At 43.2% G+C, this 19,681-nt stretch overlaps 2 protein-coding genes across 8 annotated transcripts in view; both read right to left on the bottom strand.

Annotated features, from left to right (window-relative positions):
• Positions 1-51: 51 nt before the first annotated feature.
• pygl (phosphorylase, glycogen, liver) lies at positions 52-7,487 on the bottom strand. Its single transcript, XM_066694322.1, has 20 exons — positions 7,179-7,487; positions 6,168-6,269; positions 5,742-5,820; positions 5,304-5,407; positions 4,389-4,520; positions 4,198-4,309; positions 4,022-4,104; positions 3,734-3,874; positions 3,539-3,631; positions 3,292-3,438; positions 2,891-3,054; positions 2,653-2,767; positions 2,354-2,455; positions 2,005-2,152; positions 1,865-1,923; positions 1,627-1,768; positions 1,322-1,529; positions 1,039-1,173; positions 853-919; positions 52-728 (listed from the first exon to the last, which is right to left on the bottom strand). Exons 1-20 carry the CDS (start codon positions 7,419-7,421, stop codon positions 534-536), a joined length of 2,571 nt encoding a protein of 856 aa, XP_066550419.1. The 5' UTR covers positions 7,422-7,487; the 3' UTR covers positions 52-533.
• Positions 7,488-8,313: 826 nt separating this feature from the next.
• trim9 (tripartite motif containing 9) overlaps positions 8,314-19,681 on the bottom strand; it is a 38,212-nt gene continuing 26,844 nt past the window's right edge. For 4 of the 7 annotated variants that reach the window (XM_066694470.1, XM_066694471.1, XM_066694473.1 and 1 more), the window contains 5 exons: positions 19,003-19,141; positions 17,929-17,967; positions 16,361-16,664; positions 14,140-14,302; positions 8,314-12,915 (listed from right to left, as the gene is read on the bottom strand). In XM_066694470.1, coding sequence (XP_066550567.1) covers positions 12,838-12,915; positions 14,140-14,302; positions 16,361-16,664; positions 17,929-17,967; positions 19,003-19,141 — 723 coding nt within the window. In that variant the 3' untranslated portion in view covers positions 8,314-12,837. The remainder of the gene's footprint in view (positions 12,916-14,139; positions 14,303-16,360; positions 16,665-17,928; positions 17,968-19,002; positions 19,142-19,681) is intronic. The other 3 variants (XM_066694472.1, XM_066694475.1, XM_066694476.1) reach the window with 1 other exon arrangement.

Raw genomic sequence — 19,681 nt, 5'->3', positions numbered from 1 at the left:
TTGATCCAACCCAGACATTGGTGGAAAGGAAAGTATGAAACCACACAAGAATTGCTTATAAACATTTATTGAAGCGACAGTACAGAATGCTACAGATTGAAAAGACATTACTGCGACATTGACATTGCCCCTAAATACACTGCTAGTGTCAGAATTCAGATTCACCAATTCTTTCTTCCAGTATAGAAACACTTTCAGGAAGACGTTATGCTCTATAAACACTGGTTGAGCGTCCATTAAGTGCAAATCTAATGCATTTCAAACAAGGGAGTGAGGGGGAAACCAAAGAAAAGACCACAGAATGAGTGCTCTGGGTCAGAAAATGCAGGTGCATACTGCCTTAAGATGCAAGAACAGTCAATACTGACCATTCAATTTCCTAGTTCAAGCAGTTCTGCATTTACAAAGTACCTCAACTGAAAGAACCGAATGAAATGGAAAACCAGAGTAGCACTTTAGTCACTATTGACAAAGCTGCAGAATGTAGCCCTCCTCGCTCTCTCCTCCAGTAACTCTGCCCACGAGATAACGGGCTACACCTTCTTGGGCTTCACAGCTCTAGCCGTCTGATCAATGGCCTCTCGCGGCTCATTGGGCGGTGGGATCTTCAGGTCCGTTGGCTCCACTCCCCAGATATCCTGAGCGTACTCTGCGATGGTCCGGTCACTGGAGAACTTCCCAGAGGCTGCAATGTTTTTAATTACCATCTTGGTCCACTCCTTTGTATTCTAAATCAGAAAAACACCGTCTACATTACCACCTCACCAGGCCAGTCATAATGCAACACAACATAATACAACATTAACTTATGCAGCTAGTTTGTGAATCTCAGCAAAATCAATGTGCACTTACTTGGAAGAGTTTACTGACCCTCTCTTGGCATTTGACATAAGCTTCATAGTCTGCAAAGACTTTAAACCTGGTTTGGGAGTGGGGGAGAGAAATTAAAATGTGATTATGCAGCTCAAAAGGACAAATAGCATCAATTTTAGGTACCAGGGATTCAGGCAACAAGCATAACCTTGGTACAGCACCTACCTATCATGGTTGAAGAGCATGTTGGTGAGATCATTGAAGAGGTCAGGCTGCTTTGGGGAGAAGAATCCATTCTTGATCTGGTCCATCACTTGTTTCAGTTCAGGTAGCTCACTGTAGTACTTCCTGGCATCATAGCTGAGGAGACGAGATGTCGCTTATCTTTATGGGCTTCTACTTTAAAGCAGTTGCAGCGATTTACCAGCAGATCAGTCACCTTCAAAATTGCTTGACAACATAAACACAAGGACGCACACTACACCCTCTTTACAAACGGGACCCTTACCCCTTCTTGTCAAGTTCTGCTACATCATCCACCCGCATGCCAAAAATGAAAAGGTTCTCCTCGCCAGCCTCCTCTGCCATCTCCACATTGGCTCCATCCATGGTGCCAATGGTCAGTGCTCCATTCAGCATGAACTTCATGTTCCCTGTCCCAGAAGCCTCTGTGCCCGCTGTGGAGATCTGCTCTGACAGATCTGTGGCAGGGATCACTGAAGGGGGAAAAAAAGAAAAAACAGAATTGCAATACCTCAATTGATCAAATTAGCGCTGACATACAAGAAAGCTGATGTCAAGTCCCGGAGTTACCTTTTTCGGCTAGAGACACTCTGTAATTCTCCAGATAGATGACCTTCAGCTTACTTCCGATCAGCGGGTCATTGTTCACAACTTCTGCCACAGACGTGATGAGTTTAATGATGAGCTTTGCCATGTGGTAACCTGGGGCTGCCTGTGGAGAGTCCAACAACAAGAAAAGCTCCAACAACTGCAGTCAATTAACACTCCCAATAAAACATCAGGATAATACACTGATGAATTCACCTACTTTGCCACCAATGATCACTGTCCGAGGTACAAAAGGTGCTGTTGGGTCCTTTCTTATACCTAAACAAAGGTGGGGGGACAACATCAGATAATTGCACAATCGAATCAGAGTTTAAAAAAATTAGCTCCTAGACGACTTACGGTTATACATGGTGACAATGTGCAGGCAGTTGAGGAGCTGCCTCTTGTACTCGTGGATCCTCTTCACATGGACATCAAACATGGAGGAGGGATTGATCTTCACCTTGTACTCCTGCTCCAGATACTGAGAAAACTTCAACTTATTGTCCTGGAGAAAACCACAATGAAGAAGAAAAAAATTAAATAAAATGGCATTCCACCATATGCTGTATCATTATTAAAAGCTTTGAAGATTGAGCCAAGTCTGCTTAATACATATACTGGAGAAGCCTCATGTCACACAGATGTGCAAAGACAGTCAGAGCAAGGGAGACAGCTGTCTCTGTGACAGCATTTCAAACGATCCTACCTGCTTCACTTTGGCAACGTCTCGGATAAACAGGTCATCATCAACAAAGTCCAGAAGCTTCTTTAACTTGCTGAGATCTTTCACGTATTCTTCCCCAATAGCCTATGAAACATGAGGGGGGAACAAAAATAAAATATTAGAAACTGGCCAAATGGTAACTGAATACACCAACTATTTAAATTTACACATACATTTCTACACCATTCAGGAAAGGGGAGGTGCATTACATACATTTTGTTTTACAGTACTAGGTCAGAAAAGTACAATACAATTAATTTGAAGCTTTTAAATGGCAGTACCTCTGCAATGAGCTCAGCCAATCCAGCGTTGCAGAGCAGCAGCCAGCGACGTGGAGTTATTCCATTGGTTTTGTTCTGGAACTTCTCGGGCTCCATCTCACTGAAGTCACGGAACCTGCATTGGAGAGAGGAATGACATGGATATCTGTCCCTTCAACAGGCAAAGCAACTTTATTAACCATGCAATATTAACCACCCAATGGTGCCACACTGAAGCTTAACAAAAAGGCTCCCTTACACCTCAGTCTTGACTATATTGGAGTGGATCTGGGCAACTCCATTGACTGCATGAGAACCAACAATGCACAAGTGGGCCATGTTGATCCTCTTCCCACCCTCCTCCTCAATCAGAGACATCCTGCGCAGGCGGTCCAGATCCCCAGGAAACTGCACTGCAATCATCTGTAGGAGACGTAAGGCACATCACAGTTCACACCAAGATTGTCGGTCACAATTTTCCAGAATGTTTCTCTGTATTTTATTTATTTATTTATTTGTTTATATAAAATAATTAAAATATATGCCCTACTTGGAATCGGGGGGTAAAAAACACAATTAAGTTTGGCTTTTCCACAATTTACAAAAAGGGTAAGCCTGCAGAGTTTAGTTAGCCCAGGGTTCTAGGAAACCTATACCCACATCAAGGTGCTTCTGGTTGATCTCATAGATGATCTGCAGGTGCCGAGGGAGCAGGGTCTCCATCAGCTTCACGGGCCAGCGCTCCAGAGCCTCGGGCAACACTGTGTGGTTGGTGTAAGCGAAAGTCCTCTTGGTGATGTCCCAGGCCTGAATGGAGACATGGTAACTTAGTGACTGAATTAGGGACTAGGGAACTTAGGGACTGGATCATTAAAAGCACCTCAAGGGCTTTAAACATTCCACTAACCTTCTCCCAGGGGAGTTTCTCAATGTCCACAAAGATCCTCATGAGCTCAGGTATGGCCATAGCTGGATGAGTGTCATTTAGTTGGATTGCCACCTACAGAGGCAAGGAGCGTCATCATTATCATTAGAGCTGAAGGCAACACACCCATCATTTGATGCTTTTATTACTCTGGTTGGATCTGTGCAAAAGTTTAACCTTATCAGGAAAGTTGTTGAAGGAGTTGGAGGCACCCTCAGAGTCCTTCTTGGAGGCCTTGAAACGACGGATGATGTCCTGCAGAGTAGCGGCAACCACGAAATACTCCTGCTTGAGACGCAGCTCCTTCCCTTCAAAGAACTAACACAGAGAGACTTCAGCACCTGGACATCAATATATTTTTGCCTGCAGGACTGAGATCACCAATAGTATCTACAAATTGACCAAGAGAGCAATTTCTATTAAACCCAAGAAAGTTTGACATGGTCAGAGAAACCATCAGCTTACGTTATCATTGGGGTAGAGCACTCTGGAAATATTCTCGGCCAGATTCCGGTCCAGCACAGCCTGTATGTAGTCCCCAACATTAACTGCAGAAGGAAGTTCAGGTTAACAATTGACCACCTCCACAACAGACCTACTATTCTCTTGTAGCACATTAGTAGATTCCACTGGCTACTTACAGTCCCGCAGATTGAAATCATTGGGGGCACGAGCAGACCAGAGTCGCATAGTGTTGACAGTGTTGTTCATATACCCTGGAATTGGGGTGTCATAAGGCATGGCCAAGACCACCTATGGAGGCAAGAGGGATGTTGGGTTACAATGAAAATCTAAAGAGGTTGAGAGTACAAGCCACAGTTCTATTCAGTACCTGTGTGTCCACCCATTTGGAGGCCCCGTGGATTTGTTCTACACGACCATAGAAGTGGACAGGAAGCATGTACTCAGGCCGGGCTTTCTCCCATGGATTGCCATGTCTCAGCCAATCATCAGCCTCCTCTACCTGTACAAATAGATGGGCATTAATTCATGTCAGCCAATACTGTTCCATGTACAACCACAAATATCCAGCAGAAGACATAGCAAGCCCATAGACCACGGCTTAATTCAATTAAAAAAAAAAAATCTACATTTCCCCCCCCCCTCAAAACATATTAATCAAATACTAAAACAAAATAAAAACACAGCACTTTACGTAACAAGTTATCACTGATGTAAATGTCTTATTCACAAAGCAAACATTTACATATGGATCAAAGTGCACCTGATTAAAAGGAAGAAAGCAGCTGCTAGTGGTATCCATGCTATTACATTAAAAATTGCCTCTATGAACAAGGATCTTAAATTTAGGCAAAAGGGTAAGAGTCGAGTAGGGATTGCAGGTTTGTGCCCTCAAGTAAATTGGTAATCTGGTCAGGAAACAGTATTCTGTTCAGAAGTACAGGTTTGAACTGAAGTTCACATGACAAACATGCCACCCTGTCAGCAGCCATGCCAGTTCTTATCTGCACCCTGGCTCTGCCTTTGCTCACATGAGCGAGTCCAGAATTGAAAATTCAGGCTTCCCCGTTAATCATTGCCATGTTCAGTCGCCCACTGACCCAGATTCTGACACAAGGTCAACTTCGGTGTGCTGCGAGACTTTACAGTTCAAATACATCAGAAGCAAACTTAATCCATTTCAGACAGTAAGAGGGGACTGGTGATCAGATTTATCAACCACAAATGAATCTAGAAAAATTAAAAACCGAAATCAACATAAATCGATTTGTAGTGCAAGGTTTACCTGCCAGCCCTCTCTGATTTTCTGGTTGAAGATGCCATACTCATATCGAATGCCATAACCATACGCAGCAAGGCCAAGGGTAGCCATTGAATCCAGGAAGCATGCTGTGGAAAGAGGGGTTATAAGATTGTAAATGCAATTTGAACCTTTTTAATTAACTGTTATCATGCAATTTTACAGGCAGAGTTATTCGATATGTGACATCAAGAATAGACTTTCAGATTGTAAAGCAGTACTTTTCCCCCCCATTTACCCTTCTTACATACTGCAGTTTAGAACTTAATTGAGCATATTTGTATTGGGAACACAAACTACTGCCTTCCATAATGACTTCAAAATATCAGTCGGGAGCAATCGCAGTGGGGAAGTGTCGGGAACAAGGCCGGGGAAGAGATAGAGAACATCTTGGTTCAAGCTGAAGCACTTTCAGACAGTCACCTGCAAGTCTGCCTAAGCCTCCATTTCCAAGACCAGCATCTTCTTCCATCTCTTCCAAGTCCTCTATGTCCAAACCCAGCTGGAAGCCAAGAGGACAGGATGAAACATTGAGGATCATTTCCACCCAATACCTTAATCATGGCTGTCAAGCTAAGTTTGAAACCCTGGACTGATTTTCTATAAATAGGACTTACATTGGTACACAATTAGTAGGGTGGGGGGCACATTCCATCTAATTAAGAATGTGTCTCTAATTGGATAATTGTAAGAACTAAAGTACAGGCTGGCATTTAAAATAATTCAAGTGTTAAACCGAGACTGACAAGCCAGACCAAAAGAAAGGAGAGTCAGTGTTGGTCTTTTAAAGTGGTAAATTAAGTCCGACAGGCTTTCCTTCTGCGGTGAATTGTGCAGCCCAGCCCTCACCTGGTAGATGGCCTCATCGCAGGCGTTCTGCAGCCCCAGGTTGATCATGGTGTTCTCCAGGGTGCGGCCCATGTAGAACTCCAGGGAGAGATAGTACACCCTCTGGCAGAAGAGAAAGTCACATTAAAACGTATGCTAAAAGCTACTGCTCAGGTATTCAGCTGGTATCTTTACCCAATGCAACTTCTACTGAACAGGGCTGGTTTTTACGTGTATGCAGGTCAGTTAACCACAAAAAATGATTGTGGTTTAATTAAAAAATAAAAGTTTGAATAATGACATAAAACATACGGCATAAGAAACTGCAAAAACAGAAAAGCTTGTGAAGGACCCCATTCCAATACAGACCACACCTCTCTCATATACGGTCAACACATTCCACTAATAACACTTTGCCAATCATGTACAGAGAACTCAAAGGGTGAAAGAAGAGCGGTGGTGCAAGGCATAAGCAGTACCGTTTCAAGTTTTAGGGAAGGCGCAGATTACATCAGTCGCTAAGAGGAATAGTAGGAGTCTGTTCTGTATTTGTCGCTGCCTTGCGTAACAGCAGAAGACTGATGCTCACAAAATAATACTAGAGAGAGAGAGAGAGAGAGAGAGAGAATGCGACAACTGCCAGAGGTAGAAACAAACTGACAGACTGAACAAGAATGGGGCACAGATCACCATCAGCACCAAAATAAAGAAAATTAAGAAAAGTTATGGCATAGGTCCAGACCTGCTACTATTACACAATACAGATATTCTGCATGAAGCCATGCACTTACTGAATATGCACCAGCTGAGCTGTGTGCACAGTGAGCAGCTGACACGGTATTTAAGGTTTGTTAGTGTGCAGCTACGATTGCGAAAAGGTGCAGCTTGTGCACGGATATAATAATAATGCTAAAACATTCGGCAACACTTTGCATTTGTGCAATGCAAAGCATTGCACAAATGCAAAGTGTTGCCGAATGTTTTAGCATTATTATTATATCCGTGCACAAGCGGTGTGTAAACTTCACGCACCTTGGGGTCCATCTCGTAGTAGAACTGCTGCGTGCGGATCCAGCGGCCCACGAGATGGTCCCGCACCGAGTGCGCGAGCGCGAAGTAGTAGTCCCGGCGCGTGGCCACGTTGCGGTCCTTGACCAGCGTGAAGTGCAGGTGCCGGTTGAAGCTCTTCTTGATCTCGGCCACATTCTCCACCCCCACTATCCCCCTGATGCTGATCTGCTTTCTCTTCTCTTGGTCCGTGAGCGGAGTCGCCATGGCTGGGGTTGGGGCTGGGGCTCTTCCTGCTTTCGTTTGACAAGTACAGCTGCAAACGCAGAAGTTTCTGACTGAGCTTAGATAAACTTTCAGTCCCCTCCTCCTCCTCCTCCTCCTCCTCCTCCTCCTCCGTCCATTGGCGGCCGCGGCGGCTGTAGGTGGGGTGTCTGGGGAGGGTGTGTGACTCGCATGCGCCGTGATGATCAGCACGGACCAGCAATCGCAGGTAAACGATGCAATCCTAATATGAATATATATTTTTACAATTAATCTTTTTTTTTTTTTTTTAAATCACATCAAGTGTAATTTATGGTTATTTTCTAAGATTGATGAGACAAATATATTTGGGCAATCCTGCTGTGCATTTGTAAAAACTACCAATACATAAGGAAATAGACAAGAGAACGAGACTTATAATGATCAAATCCATTACCTGTGTATGGGGTGTAAGAACAGCTAATCTGTCAGAGGAAACCTCAGCACTCATGGGATTCGGTGGACTTGGAAACTGGACGCATAGCTGGCCAGTTGGGCTTCGCTGGAATGGAAGTCTGTTTAAAAAACTCCACTGGCAGTGCCTACTCAATGGTTGCTTGCTAAAAGAGTGGCTGTCCAGCTCAAGAGAACGTAAAATATAGCAAGTGACTGAACCAGGTGCAAGGGACAATTTAGGCTGTGAAGAGAATTGCAGAATTGACAGTCAGGGCATCAGCCTGACAAATCCCACCTCTCCACAGCACACACTGGTACAGGGGTGCCTTATATATTCAGGGAAGCTCACCTCCTGAGGAGTCAACTTGGCTCATATCCTCTTGGCCCAAGCAGAAAGTGCATACTGGTCCCCAGTCCCACCCCAAGAACAAATACAAAAAAGAACACAAAGGAAATCCAAACCATTTGGAATTAATTTATTAAATATCTACTGGAACAGAAAAACACCAGGCCTTTAATAATAATAATAGCAACAATAATAGTAATAATAACAACAGCGATACTAGCCACAATAATAAACAAATAAAGATAATTCTAAATTAAAACAGAAACAATGACTGTGGTACGAGGCGGTGAGCATTACAATCCAATTCTATTTACATGACCGGCAGAACAGAACGATAAACCAGAACAGTCACTGTGAAAAGAACATGTGGAGACGGATGCGGGCCCGGCCACACGCACCCCACAGGTAACAAGGGACTTCATCTTGTTGTCCAGCAACAACACTTTCTCCTTTATCTTTAAACCACAAATGAGCTAGCATAAAGGGTTTGGGACTTGATGGTCAGGTTGGTGTAGCACCTTTCTAGTTAGTACGATCCATACAGACAAGTCTAGTCAACCAGCACTATGATGGTCACCAATGCTTTTTTTAATCAACCAATTTTAATTGTCAAGATTAATCTTTTACAGTATCAAGTCCCTTCTAAGATATTGACCCAACTGTGTTGTGGATCCAGGACATTCTTAGATATGTACGTAAGCTCGGCCCCTGCAGTTTGCCTTCCAGTTCTGGTGAATGTGTGTTTTAACTGTATAAGTACCCAGCTGCAACTTATCTCACAAACAGCCATCACACATAAATAATCTTGTCACTGGGACAGGTCATCAGAAACCATTAAATAAAAAGGGCTAAATGTTCATGCACTGTCATAGTGGAACAGGTGGGAAGAAATACTGGGATGTAAAAGATTAAAAACACTTTTCTTTTTTTGTGGGAAATAAAAAAAACATCTTGAAGCAACTAAATCATGTATAATATAGCCTAAACAACATGTGCTTATTGGTTAAAATTAAACTTACCATTGGACCTTAAAATCGATTAGAAAATATAATGATATAAATAATGTGCTGGGGTTGTAGTATCTGTTGGGAGCCTTATAATTATCTAATTTAGAAGTGTCCTGAATGGGTCTTAGCAAAGAGTCCAGTTGAAGGTGAAGCTATAACCATGTAGTAGCTCCAAAAATGCAGAATTTCGACTAATTAAAAAAAAATGTGAAGGGAAAAATGAGACCGAGTCTGCAATAAAGGATTTATTCTTTCTAATGCTTCTGGCACAAAATCCATTAAAACTGCCCAGTTTTTCAGTTTGCTGGCCTTATACTGTTTTTCGTCTTTGCCAGAAAACAATCATTATTGTGCGCTAGTGATTCATCCTCCCAGTGTGTATTTTTGGTTTATTTATAAAGCACAGCACAAACCCCTTTGTCAGAACAAATACCACTCATCCATAAAGATATGCTTTTGTTGGTATTTCCGCTCCGTTATGTAGACCGCTGAAGGCACTGTCTACTTTCTACTGCAGCTCGTACAAGGAGGAACCATACAAGATAATAAATTAAAAATCTAATTAGTGCCGATAGTTTGTTCCTCATGAATGAGTCAAAAGAACCCAAATATGGTTCCATTCTTATGCATGTCAACTCGCTGTTTCATCACAACTTATTTGCATTGAAATGAAATCCACTGTAAAGCTGCTGCTGTTAGGGTCTCCTTCACTTATGAGCCAGTGTTTCTTGTTCCTTCAAGAAGTTTCATAGCAGGATTTGCCAAATGCTGCCGGGGATATACTATTAAACCAATGCTCGATACCGAGATGACATAAACATTAAGGTGATGTTTAAAAGTTTGAATCTAATTGCTCACCACTTATTGTGCTTTCAGAGTCTTTCAGGTTGTCTGTCAGGATGGCTCAATTTCACAGAATATGATATAATCAGGTGAATTATATTTCCTACTGACTTAGCAATAAGTCCCCTGTAAAGGGCTGAATGGGCCTGTGGCTTTCATTCCAGCTGTGCTAAAAATTGAATCAATTATGAATCACTACAGTAAAACACATGCAGGATCGTGGCGCTTCAGTACTGGAGTTGGAGTATCCAGCGCTGATTTACATTAACATCAGGATCTGCAGAACAACAATATCACATATACAAGGTCCATGTTCCAGTTAGTGTAAGAGTACTGATCTGACTGTACTAACAGATTAGGGATGGCACATTGGTAAACATTATGGCAACTAGGTGTGGGAATGGACATCCATTCCCCCATCCCCATTCAACAAAACCCACTGACAGTTGTTCTACCAAGGAATAACCGAAACGCCATGCAGCATGCAATCTGTAATCAAAGCTAGAGCTCCTTCAGGCCTAAGGGCTAACATTCTCAAAGATTAGGGTCAATCCCACATGGGGAAGCAGGTGGGTCAGTAGGAACGATGTGCAAAAAATGCTGCCCAAAGAAAGTCCTGAGTGTGGATGTTGGCTAAAGTAACCTGTCACACTAAACATCTATGTTAATTGTAAATGTTGCGCTTTGTTATAAAATGTACTGAAATACGCGAGTCAGCTGACAAACAAATCTCACATACTTTTTAGAAAAGGCACACCCTGTAGGTTTACTTGTACAGCACCTTCATATACGTAAGCTGCTGACAACCATCCTCCTGGATTAAAAAATAATTATGTAACACATTTTTTGTCCCCTCTTGGAAAGAAAAAACAACTTAATTTTTTTAAGCACCCTTGTACATTTTGGAGCTGATTCACTTCCTGAGATGAGGAATTTTGGTCAGTACAAATGAACAAAAAGCGTACGCCCTGGAGACTGTACACTCAGAGTGATGAACTCCGGTTGTCTTGACCTGAAGAGCCTGGAGAAAGTCATCATCCTTGGCTCATGACCATCAGTTAATCAAGAGAGTAGGCCTGATGTATTGATTCTTGAATTTCTACTCAAGAATCAATACTTTGAGTCATTTAGTATTGATAACTCAATGGAAATAAATTGAGTAAAACCAAATATATGAAATGCTTCAACTCATCCAGACTCTCAGCATTCAAAGTGATTCCTTGGCTGACTAGAGGCTCATGACTTGCTATAAGAATTTGAGTTCGCAAAATCAGGCCTGGATTAAATGAGTTTCACTTTTATTAAACATTAGTCTCCAAACTGAACCTTCCTGTGTGTGTCCTTTCTTTACATTTGGCTCTAGATGTCTAGATATCGCGTTGAAAGCCACGTTGACACCAAGAAATAATACATTTACGTTTTATAAACAAGAGTATTTCATGATCAATAGTATAAAACAGCGATACCACTAGGACTCAATCACCTAAATTACTAGGTTGGTTCAAGCCAGCTGCTGTAGCACCTTATGAATATTGTGCAAAAAGTGCCACTGCGATGTAGAAAAGAAAGAAAAAGGACACTGAGAAGAAACGATATCTCTGGGAGTTGCAAGTTGGAGGAACGCTGCAAAAGCACTGGGTCTCCCTTGTGGCCAGCTGAGGCTGTTCTGTTGCGGTGAGAACGCAGGGAGGACCGAAGGCTGTTTTCTGGCTGGCTGAAAGACACCTCTGCAGGATTAGGCATTAAAAGCTAACAAGCTCACAACGAAAAGTGCCTGACATTTCAAAATCAGCCCAAAAAAACACCCTTAATGGTTCTTGCCAGGGATCATCACACGTCTTTATTAGCTGGCCTCTTTTACACCACAACACCATGCTTTTGTCCTGGTTGGAGCCATCTGACCATCCAGCTCATGCATTCCCCCTGGCAGCAGGCAAATGGAGGGCCACCCCAGGCTGGGGAAATGGCAGGGTTGCATTGTGAAGTCCACCTGGTCAGAAAGGCATTAAGGAGATAACTGGAGGTACGCTCATTGTTGGACTGCGTGCGTAGGCCACTGAGGAGTGTAAAAACACCATCATGGATTAAGTCGTTTGCTAGGCTTTGCTGTCAAGATTACAGTTGACTCAAGTAGAGATGTGCCCCTGCCCGATTCCCTGCGCCACCTATCACACCTTATACTTTATTTTACTCTCGAAATTTGGTACCACCTTGAGGATCACTCATGTAAGTACATCATCACTTGTCCAAAGTCCAGTTCCCAGCCCCTGGTGCACATCCCTATCGGGAGAGGCTGTTGCTGATGCAGGAAGGAGTTTGGTTTGTCTGCAGTGTCCAGTTCCAGCAGTGAAAAGACAGTTGTCCACTTGGGATGACAGAGAACAGAAGCCAGATATTTCAGGTTCACTTACTGCTAAATCAAGAAGAACAATATATAAACCACCATGACACCATGAAAACTGTGACGTGAATAAAATGAAACCCTCCAAATGAAAAAACGGGCTGTTTAGCTGTGTTCTCTGCAGATGGACAATAAGTACACGCAGTGGGACTTGTGGTCAGCAGTAAGTGAAGACCTCTCTGCTTCCAGGAGGCATCCTGGAGTGAGAAGGTCTCAGTGTGGGCTCCAGCACCCCAGGGGCCCGCAGTGAGGGTACTGAACCCACTGAAGGAGAGTGTGGTGAAGGGATGCAGACAGAGATAGAGACAGAGGGAAAGAGAGAGGAGAGGAAGAGGAAGAGCAAGCATAGGTGTTCATCTCCCTTCTCCACAGCCGTTGTCTTTACCATTAACACAATGAACTGGGATGCTGTGGATCCCCTGGAGTGTAAAATTCTGGGATTGGTAATCCAGTGTGCAGAGTCACCTGAGGAAATGAAAATGAAAATAAATAATAATAAATACAGTGATAATGTGATAATAAATAGCTAAACTTCTTAGATATTAGATATTGATCAGTGGTCCTCAAAGTGAAAAGAGAAATATTAAGTAAATATAAGCAAATATGTTTAATTGTATGATTTACTGACTTTAAGGATTACTTAATTTAAATTATGTTATATCCATTTAATGCTTTAAAATATATAGATTACATATCCATTACATCCATTATATAAATTAAGTAAATATTTGAATTTGTTGATTATTTCCTGATTCAGATTTTTTACACACCAAACATGTCTGTTAATATAGGTAGAACTATATTGTCTGTGATACTGTGTTGTAGAACCACACAGGAAGGCTTGACACTTGTATTACACCAATAAGATACATTGACTGCAGTGTGAGATGCTCTGGACTGTGTCATTCAATGTACAAAGCTTTTTCCTTCACAGCAGGGGGAGCTGCGGACCTGCAGTTTGAAAAGGACTTCAGTCATTCGACACAAACCCTCAGTTGCTGTTGAAATGCTGATATCAACGATTCCTGAATATATTTGTTGAAATTCCATCTGTTAGGATGACTAATGAAGATATATAGAGGAGCTGTTTCGTTTCTTTCACAAGACACTTCCAGCTTCTAATGTATTTACTTATAAATATGTATTACTAGTCATTACTTATGTTTGTTCCGTTCTGTAATATGCTCATAACATATATTTAATAGCATACATACACCAAGCAATTCGCACCCAGCACAGCCCAGGATCCTAGCACTGCACCGGTTGAACAAACCTTGGCATCAACAACCATTTGTACACATTCACTAATTTACCAAACGTAATGGGTCAAACCTCCCTTCGTTGCTAATGGTGGTACCAGAGGTCATGTTTCAAGACTACATATAGTGATCCTGGCAGCACTGAGGGATTGTGGGGATGTCACAGTGACACAGTGGTTCAAGGAAGACAGATTGTGACCTCCAGCCCTCAGAGCATATTTAGCATGAAGTGGAACTGCAGGAGTTGACAAAGCCAGGGGTGGTAGCACACACCATGAGATACTTATTGAAAAGCTTTCTGTTGGCGTTTGCCTTCTGTCCCTGGAGTTATATGACGTAATGCCTACTTTATATTGCTTTTCCTTTCTCTGTGGCACCAATCAGTACACTAGCTCAGTGGTACCATTGTGCCGGTGGTGTGGAGGGTTACCTGCACGTTTCTGTTGAGGCTGATGGCTGGGAAGAAGAGGCCCTCCATTCCCTCGAAGGCCACCGGGCCCTGCTGCTCGTCATTGACCAGGAACATCAGGGTCCCGCGTGTCAGGTCCAGCAGCACCCCCACCGTGGCTCCTTTACTGATCCCCCCGTCCGTCCTGACCAAACACACGCAAACACAGACATGCACGCTCAGTGTTAAAGGAGCATGCTTCTGTGAGATGCCTTCCCTCAATGATACGTTAAACACACGCTTACAATGCAGAACAGCGCACTCCCGCAGCCCTGAGCATCTTCACGTTCGGATGCCCGTGGAAGTGGGAACCGTGGGGGAGCAGACGGGAGGCTGTGGATTATTTCCTGAACACACCAGGGAGGCGGGTCTTTCCAGAGACCACACAGAAGGGAACAACAATGTAACGGTAAGTAGACATACAGTGAAGGAAAAAAGTATTTGATCTCCTGCTGATTTTGTACGTTTGCCCACTGACAAAGAAATGATCAGTCTATAATTTTAATGGTAGGTGTATTTTAACAGTGAGAGACAGAATAACAACAAAAAAATCCAGAAAAACGCATTTCAAAAAAGTTACACATTGATTTGCATGTTAATGAGGGAAATAAGTATTTGATCCCCTATCAATCAGCAAGATTTCTGGCTCCCAGGTGTCTTTTATACAGGTAACGAGCTGAGATTAGGAGCACTCTCTTAAAGGGAGTGCTCCTAATCTCAGCTCGTTACCTGTATAAAAGACACCTGTCCACAGAAGCAATCAATCAATCAGATTCCAAACTCTCCACCATGGCCAAGACCAAAGAGCTGTCCAAGGATGTCAGGGACAAGATTGTAGACCTACACAAGGCTGGAATGGGCTACAAGACCATCGCCAAGCAGCTTGGTGAGAAGGTGACAACAGTCGGTGCGATTATTCGCAGATGGAAGAAACACAAAATAACTGTCAGTCTCCCTCGGCCTGGGCTCCATGCAAGATCTCACCTCGTGGAGTTTCAATGATCATGAGAACGGTGAGGAATCAGCCCAGAACTACATGGGAGGATCTTGTTAATGATCTCAAGGCAGCTGGGACCATAGTCACCAAGAAAACAATTGGTAACACACTACGCCATGAAGTACTGAAATCCTGCAGCGCCCGCAAGGTCCCCCTGCTCAAGAAAGCACATGTACAGGCCCATCTGAAGTTTGCCAATGAACATCTGAATGATTCAGAGGAGAACTGGGTGAAAGTGTTGTGGTCAGATGAGACCAAAATCGAGCTCTTTGGCATCAACTCAACTTGCCGTGTTTGGAGGAGGAGGAATGACCCCAAGAACACCATCCCCACCGTCAAACATGGAGGTGGAAACATTATGCTTTGGGGGTGTTTTTCTGCTAAGGGGACAGGACAACTGCACCGCATCAAAGGGACGATGGACGGGGCCATGTACCGTCAAATCTTGGGTGAGAACCTCCTTCCCTCAGCCAGGGCATTGAAAATGGCTCGTGGATGGGTATTCCAGCATGACAATGACCCAAAACACACAGCCAAGGCAACAAAGGAGTGGCTCAAGAAGAAGCACATTAAGGTCCTGTAGTGGCCTAGCCAGTCTCCAGACCTTAATCCCATAGAAAATCTGTGGAGGGAGCTGAAGGTTCGAGTTGCCAAACGTCAGCCTCGAAACCTTAATGACTTGGAGAGGATCTGCAAAGAGGAGTGGGACACAATCCCTCCTGAGATGTGTGCAAACCTGGTGGCCAACTACAAGAAACGTCTGACCTCTGTGATTGCCAACAAGGGTTTTGCCACCAAGTACCAAGTTGAAGGGGTCAAATACTTATTTCCCTCATTAACATGCAAATCAATTTATAACTTTTTTGAAATGCGTTTTTCTGGATTTTTTTGTTATTCTGTCTCTCACTGTTAAAATACACCTACCATTAAAATTATAGACTGATCATTTCTTTGTCAGTGGGCAAACGTACAAAATCAGCAGGGGATCAAATACTTTTTTCCATTACTGTATAAATGTAAAGTTTCTGTGCTTATCTGCTTATCTGCTTTCCTTCATTTTTAGAAGGATTGAGTGCTTGATTTTGATCAATTCCACAAATACTGGAGTTTAACTGTTTGCAGCAGCTCTCCTACAAGAGCTCAGTCAGGTGTAAGACGCAGCATGGCACTATGGTAGAGGGGGCGGTCTGGCTCTGCTCTCCTCACCTGTTAGTGTGCGAGTTGTTGTGCATAAACCAGGAGCGGTTGTTGTCGACGTACATGGCCCAGGCCTTGTCGTCCTTGCCCAGCATGACGTCTTTCAGAGCATCCACGCGGGCCACCCCGAACGCAGGGTCGGGGTGGTTGTCATAGCGATCCACGCTCAGCTCCCAGTAGTGTATCCCTCGCGAGAAGCCAGTGTTCCCCAGCACCACGCGGTCGTCGTAGCTGTTACACGTTGCCGTCAGGTTATCGTTTGAGAAGATGATGTCCGGGTGGGCCGAACTGGGATCAAAGGTGAACCAAGCAACTGCAGAATACATGCACACAAACACACAACACACACATACGAAAGCACACAGAAAGAAAAAAAACAAAAAATACCAGCTTTGTTAATCAATTCCATGAGAGACAACAAGGCCCAAACCTTAGGCTTTAATTGACACACAAGTATGTATGAAGTTATTTACAGATAGAAAACAGGGTATTTTTAGGTTTCAGGCAGACCTAGTTAAAATAATAAAGGCTTTGTGTAACTGTGGCCCTTTCTGAAAATTGAAATGAAGACAAACAAACACAGACGAATGAGGCCCGGCGAAGAATCCCACTGGATAGTGCACTCAGCCAGACACTGCAGCTTTCACAGCAAGTGTGCGCCGGCTGAAACAATCAGGAGGTGCTTCACGTCCACAGTTACGCCGTCCTGTTATCTGGCCATATTGGATCAAGTGTATTAGCAATGCGTCATTTCTCTAAGGTCTGTCACTTATGATGACTAGACTTTGTTAACTGCATACTCAGGGGAAATCTAATCGAATATAGAAATAACTGCTAAATGTGGAATGAGTTTCCATGAAGCCAGCTTCTGTATTGTCTTTCACATTCAAAGACTAGAACAAGAAGTGATAAATGTGATTGCATTGGCTGTCTGAAAAAATCTCCGACAAGGTCATCATCGGACTACGTGTCTAATATAGCCCCAAACCTTCTCAATCTAATATCCAATGGGAGTCTTCCATTTCCAAACAAAAAGGGAATGAATGGTGAACAGGCCTACCTAAACCAAGGTGTTTTTGTATTCATAAGGAATTATGTAAAGCATATGGTACACAATTAGCATATAATAACAATTCCAGTCTTCAGTAAGGGTGTTCCTCTGTATCAACCCTATGTTCATTTGCTGTTGAGTCTGAGGGAAGGGAGAAGCGATGCACAGTGATCTCGAGGTGGACGTGAGGCTTTTGGACATGCAGGATCCTTTATGGCCTATTTCCCAACACACTCACCACAGAGCACTGAGAGCTCAGCAGTCTCATAAAGGGGGGTAGTGTTTACACACAGAGTGACATCTGATATTACAGGACAGAACACTCCCACTTATTTCGTAAAAGGAAGTACATACAAATACACACGGTAGTCAAACACACCTTATGGCGACACTTCTCATTTCAATAGCGTATAAATGATGATTATACTTTATTGATAAGGCTGTGCTTGTACCACTCACGATGGGACGGTGCCGTTGGCACTGTGACTGATGTGTTGCATACAGGGGGAACATAACTCATCCATACCTGGTGCTAGATTTTTTAATTCACATGGAGTGTATCCAGCTGAAATGCATGGGGGAGAGAGAAAAGGAGAGAAAGCTGACAGCACAGAGAAGAAGCAACGCAAGACAAACGTAATCAGGGGTGCTTGTGCTTCCCAGCAGCCATTGTGGTAGGCCACATTGGAGGTGCCACACACCTGTGAGTAAAGAGCCATCTGGACCCAGAAGAGCGCTGAACTGATTGGGTGAATTGCACACCTACCCCAGTACAATACTGAGTACTATGTGTGTCATATTTACATAGGTATATTATTCCAGTAATGCAAATAAGCTCACAGTATTAACACTGTTTCAGACATTTTTTAAGATTAATTGACTCCCAGTATGTTCCTGCTGTTTCACACAATCTTTTAATGAGGAATATCACGTCCTTCAGCAGGGGGATGCTGTGCGCAATGTGAAGATGCATGGGGCACTGAGCAATACATGTCATATTAAAAGGCTGCATAAAAGAAGACTGGAAACAGGAGGTTTGTCTTGTGTAATAGCAAGCTGATAGAAACCAGCAGGTTTACAATCCTAGACATGAGCAGACCAGACACTGCACAAACAGCACTCCATGAGAATAGCAGCTTTATATTATTATTGGGCAAGGAACAGGTGCTACTCATTTAGATCCAACTGCAAACTCTTAGTGCACCAATGCCTACAAGCAGAAAACAGTCCATCAGTCATACCAAATCTTTTCTGCGTTTTGAAAGGTGTAATTTGCTAGAAATTAAGAATGCATACTCAGAGCTATGCAAGCATTTCGGTTATTGTTTAGGTCACTTTGCCACTCAGAACTCCACAGTCTCTCTTGGTTATTTGGGTTAGAGGTCAGAGGACACTTCTTGTAGCTGCAAACTGAGAGGACTTACCAAAAGACTGACCGGGCTCAGAGAGAGGCAGGCAGTGTGCCACCAACCCAGCAATAGCAAGCACAGGCCTCTAGCATCCCCTGACTAAAGCCTTTCCGGTCTTTGGCAGATCTTTTAGCTTATGGGATGAAATTGCAGTAATGTGTTATAGCAAGGAAATAAGTCAAGGGTCTTACTCTCAGAGGTCTGCATCACTAGCGTCTTGCTGTACTGGCCCACTCCACTGGTGTTGAAGGCCTTCACTCGGGATTTGTAGGTGCTGTTGAAGTGTAGTCCGTCTACTGTGCACATGGTCTCCTTCCCCACATACACCTCCTGCCAGGACACAACAACACAACACAGGCCTTGCGTTTGTTACTTCTTTTCATAGTGAAATATGGCAAATGGATATCCTCATTCGATACTACAATACAATGCAAGGAACAGTCTGGCCTTGATTTTGAATAGAAATAGAAATAGAAATAAGAGCACCAAACTGTAGACAGCACACACATTTCCTTTTCATTTTATCTTTCTTTAAAAAAAAAAAATCTGTTGTACAAAATGCAAAAACTCCTAGGGAGACTCTGGAGAAATCAAAGTCTGTATTACTTAGCGGTTTCATGCTCATTAATACTAAAAATGTTAATTTCATTTTTCCTGTACCTTCACAAGAATTTAGAATTCTGAATCATTCAGAATCGGCAGCCCTCACCGAAAGACTCTTCAGTTCAATGCAGGGTTTGATAGTAAAACCAAGACTGGAACTGATGTCTACATCTTCCACTAAAACTGTATTAACCACTGAAGCACTTTTCTTTGCTCTAATTTCGGGACACAACAACCTCACAATACAAAAATCTGGACTGTTTGTAT

Source organism: Amia ocellicauda, chromosome 21 (genome assembly GCF_036373705.1).
Source record: "Amia ocellicauda isolate fAmiCal2 chromosome 21, fAmiCal2.hap1, whole genome shotgun sequence".
NCBI lineage: Eukaryota > Metazoa > Chordata > Actinopteri > Amiiformes > Amiidae > Amia > Amia ocellicauda.
Note: the sequence above shows the minus strand (reverse complement) of the source record. Positions and strands in the feature narration are given on the sequence as shown.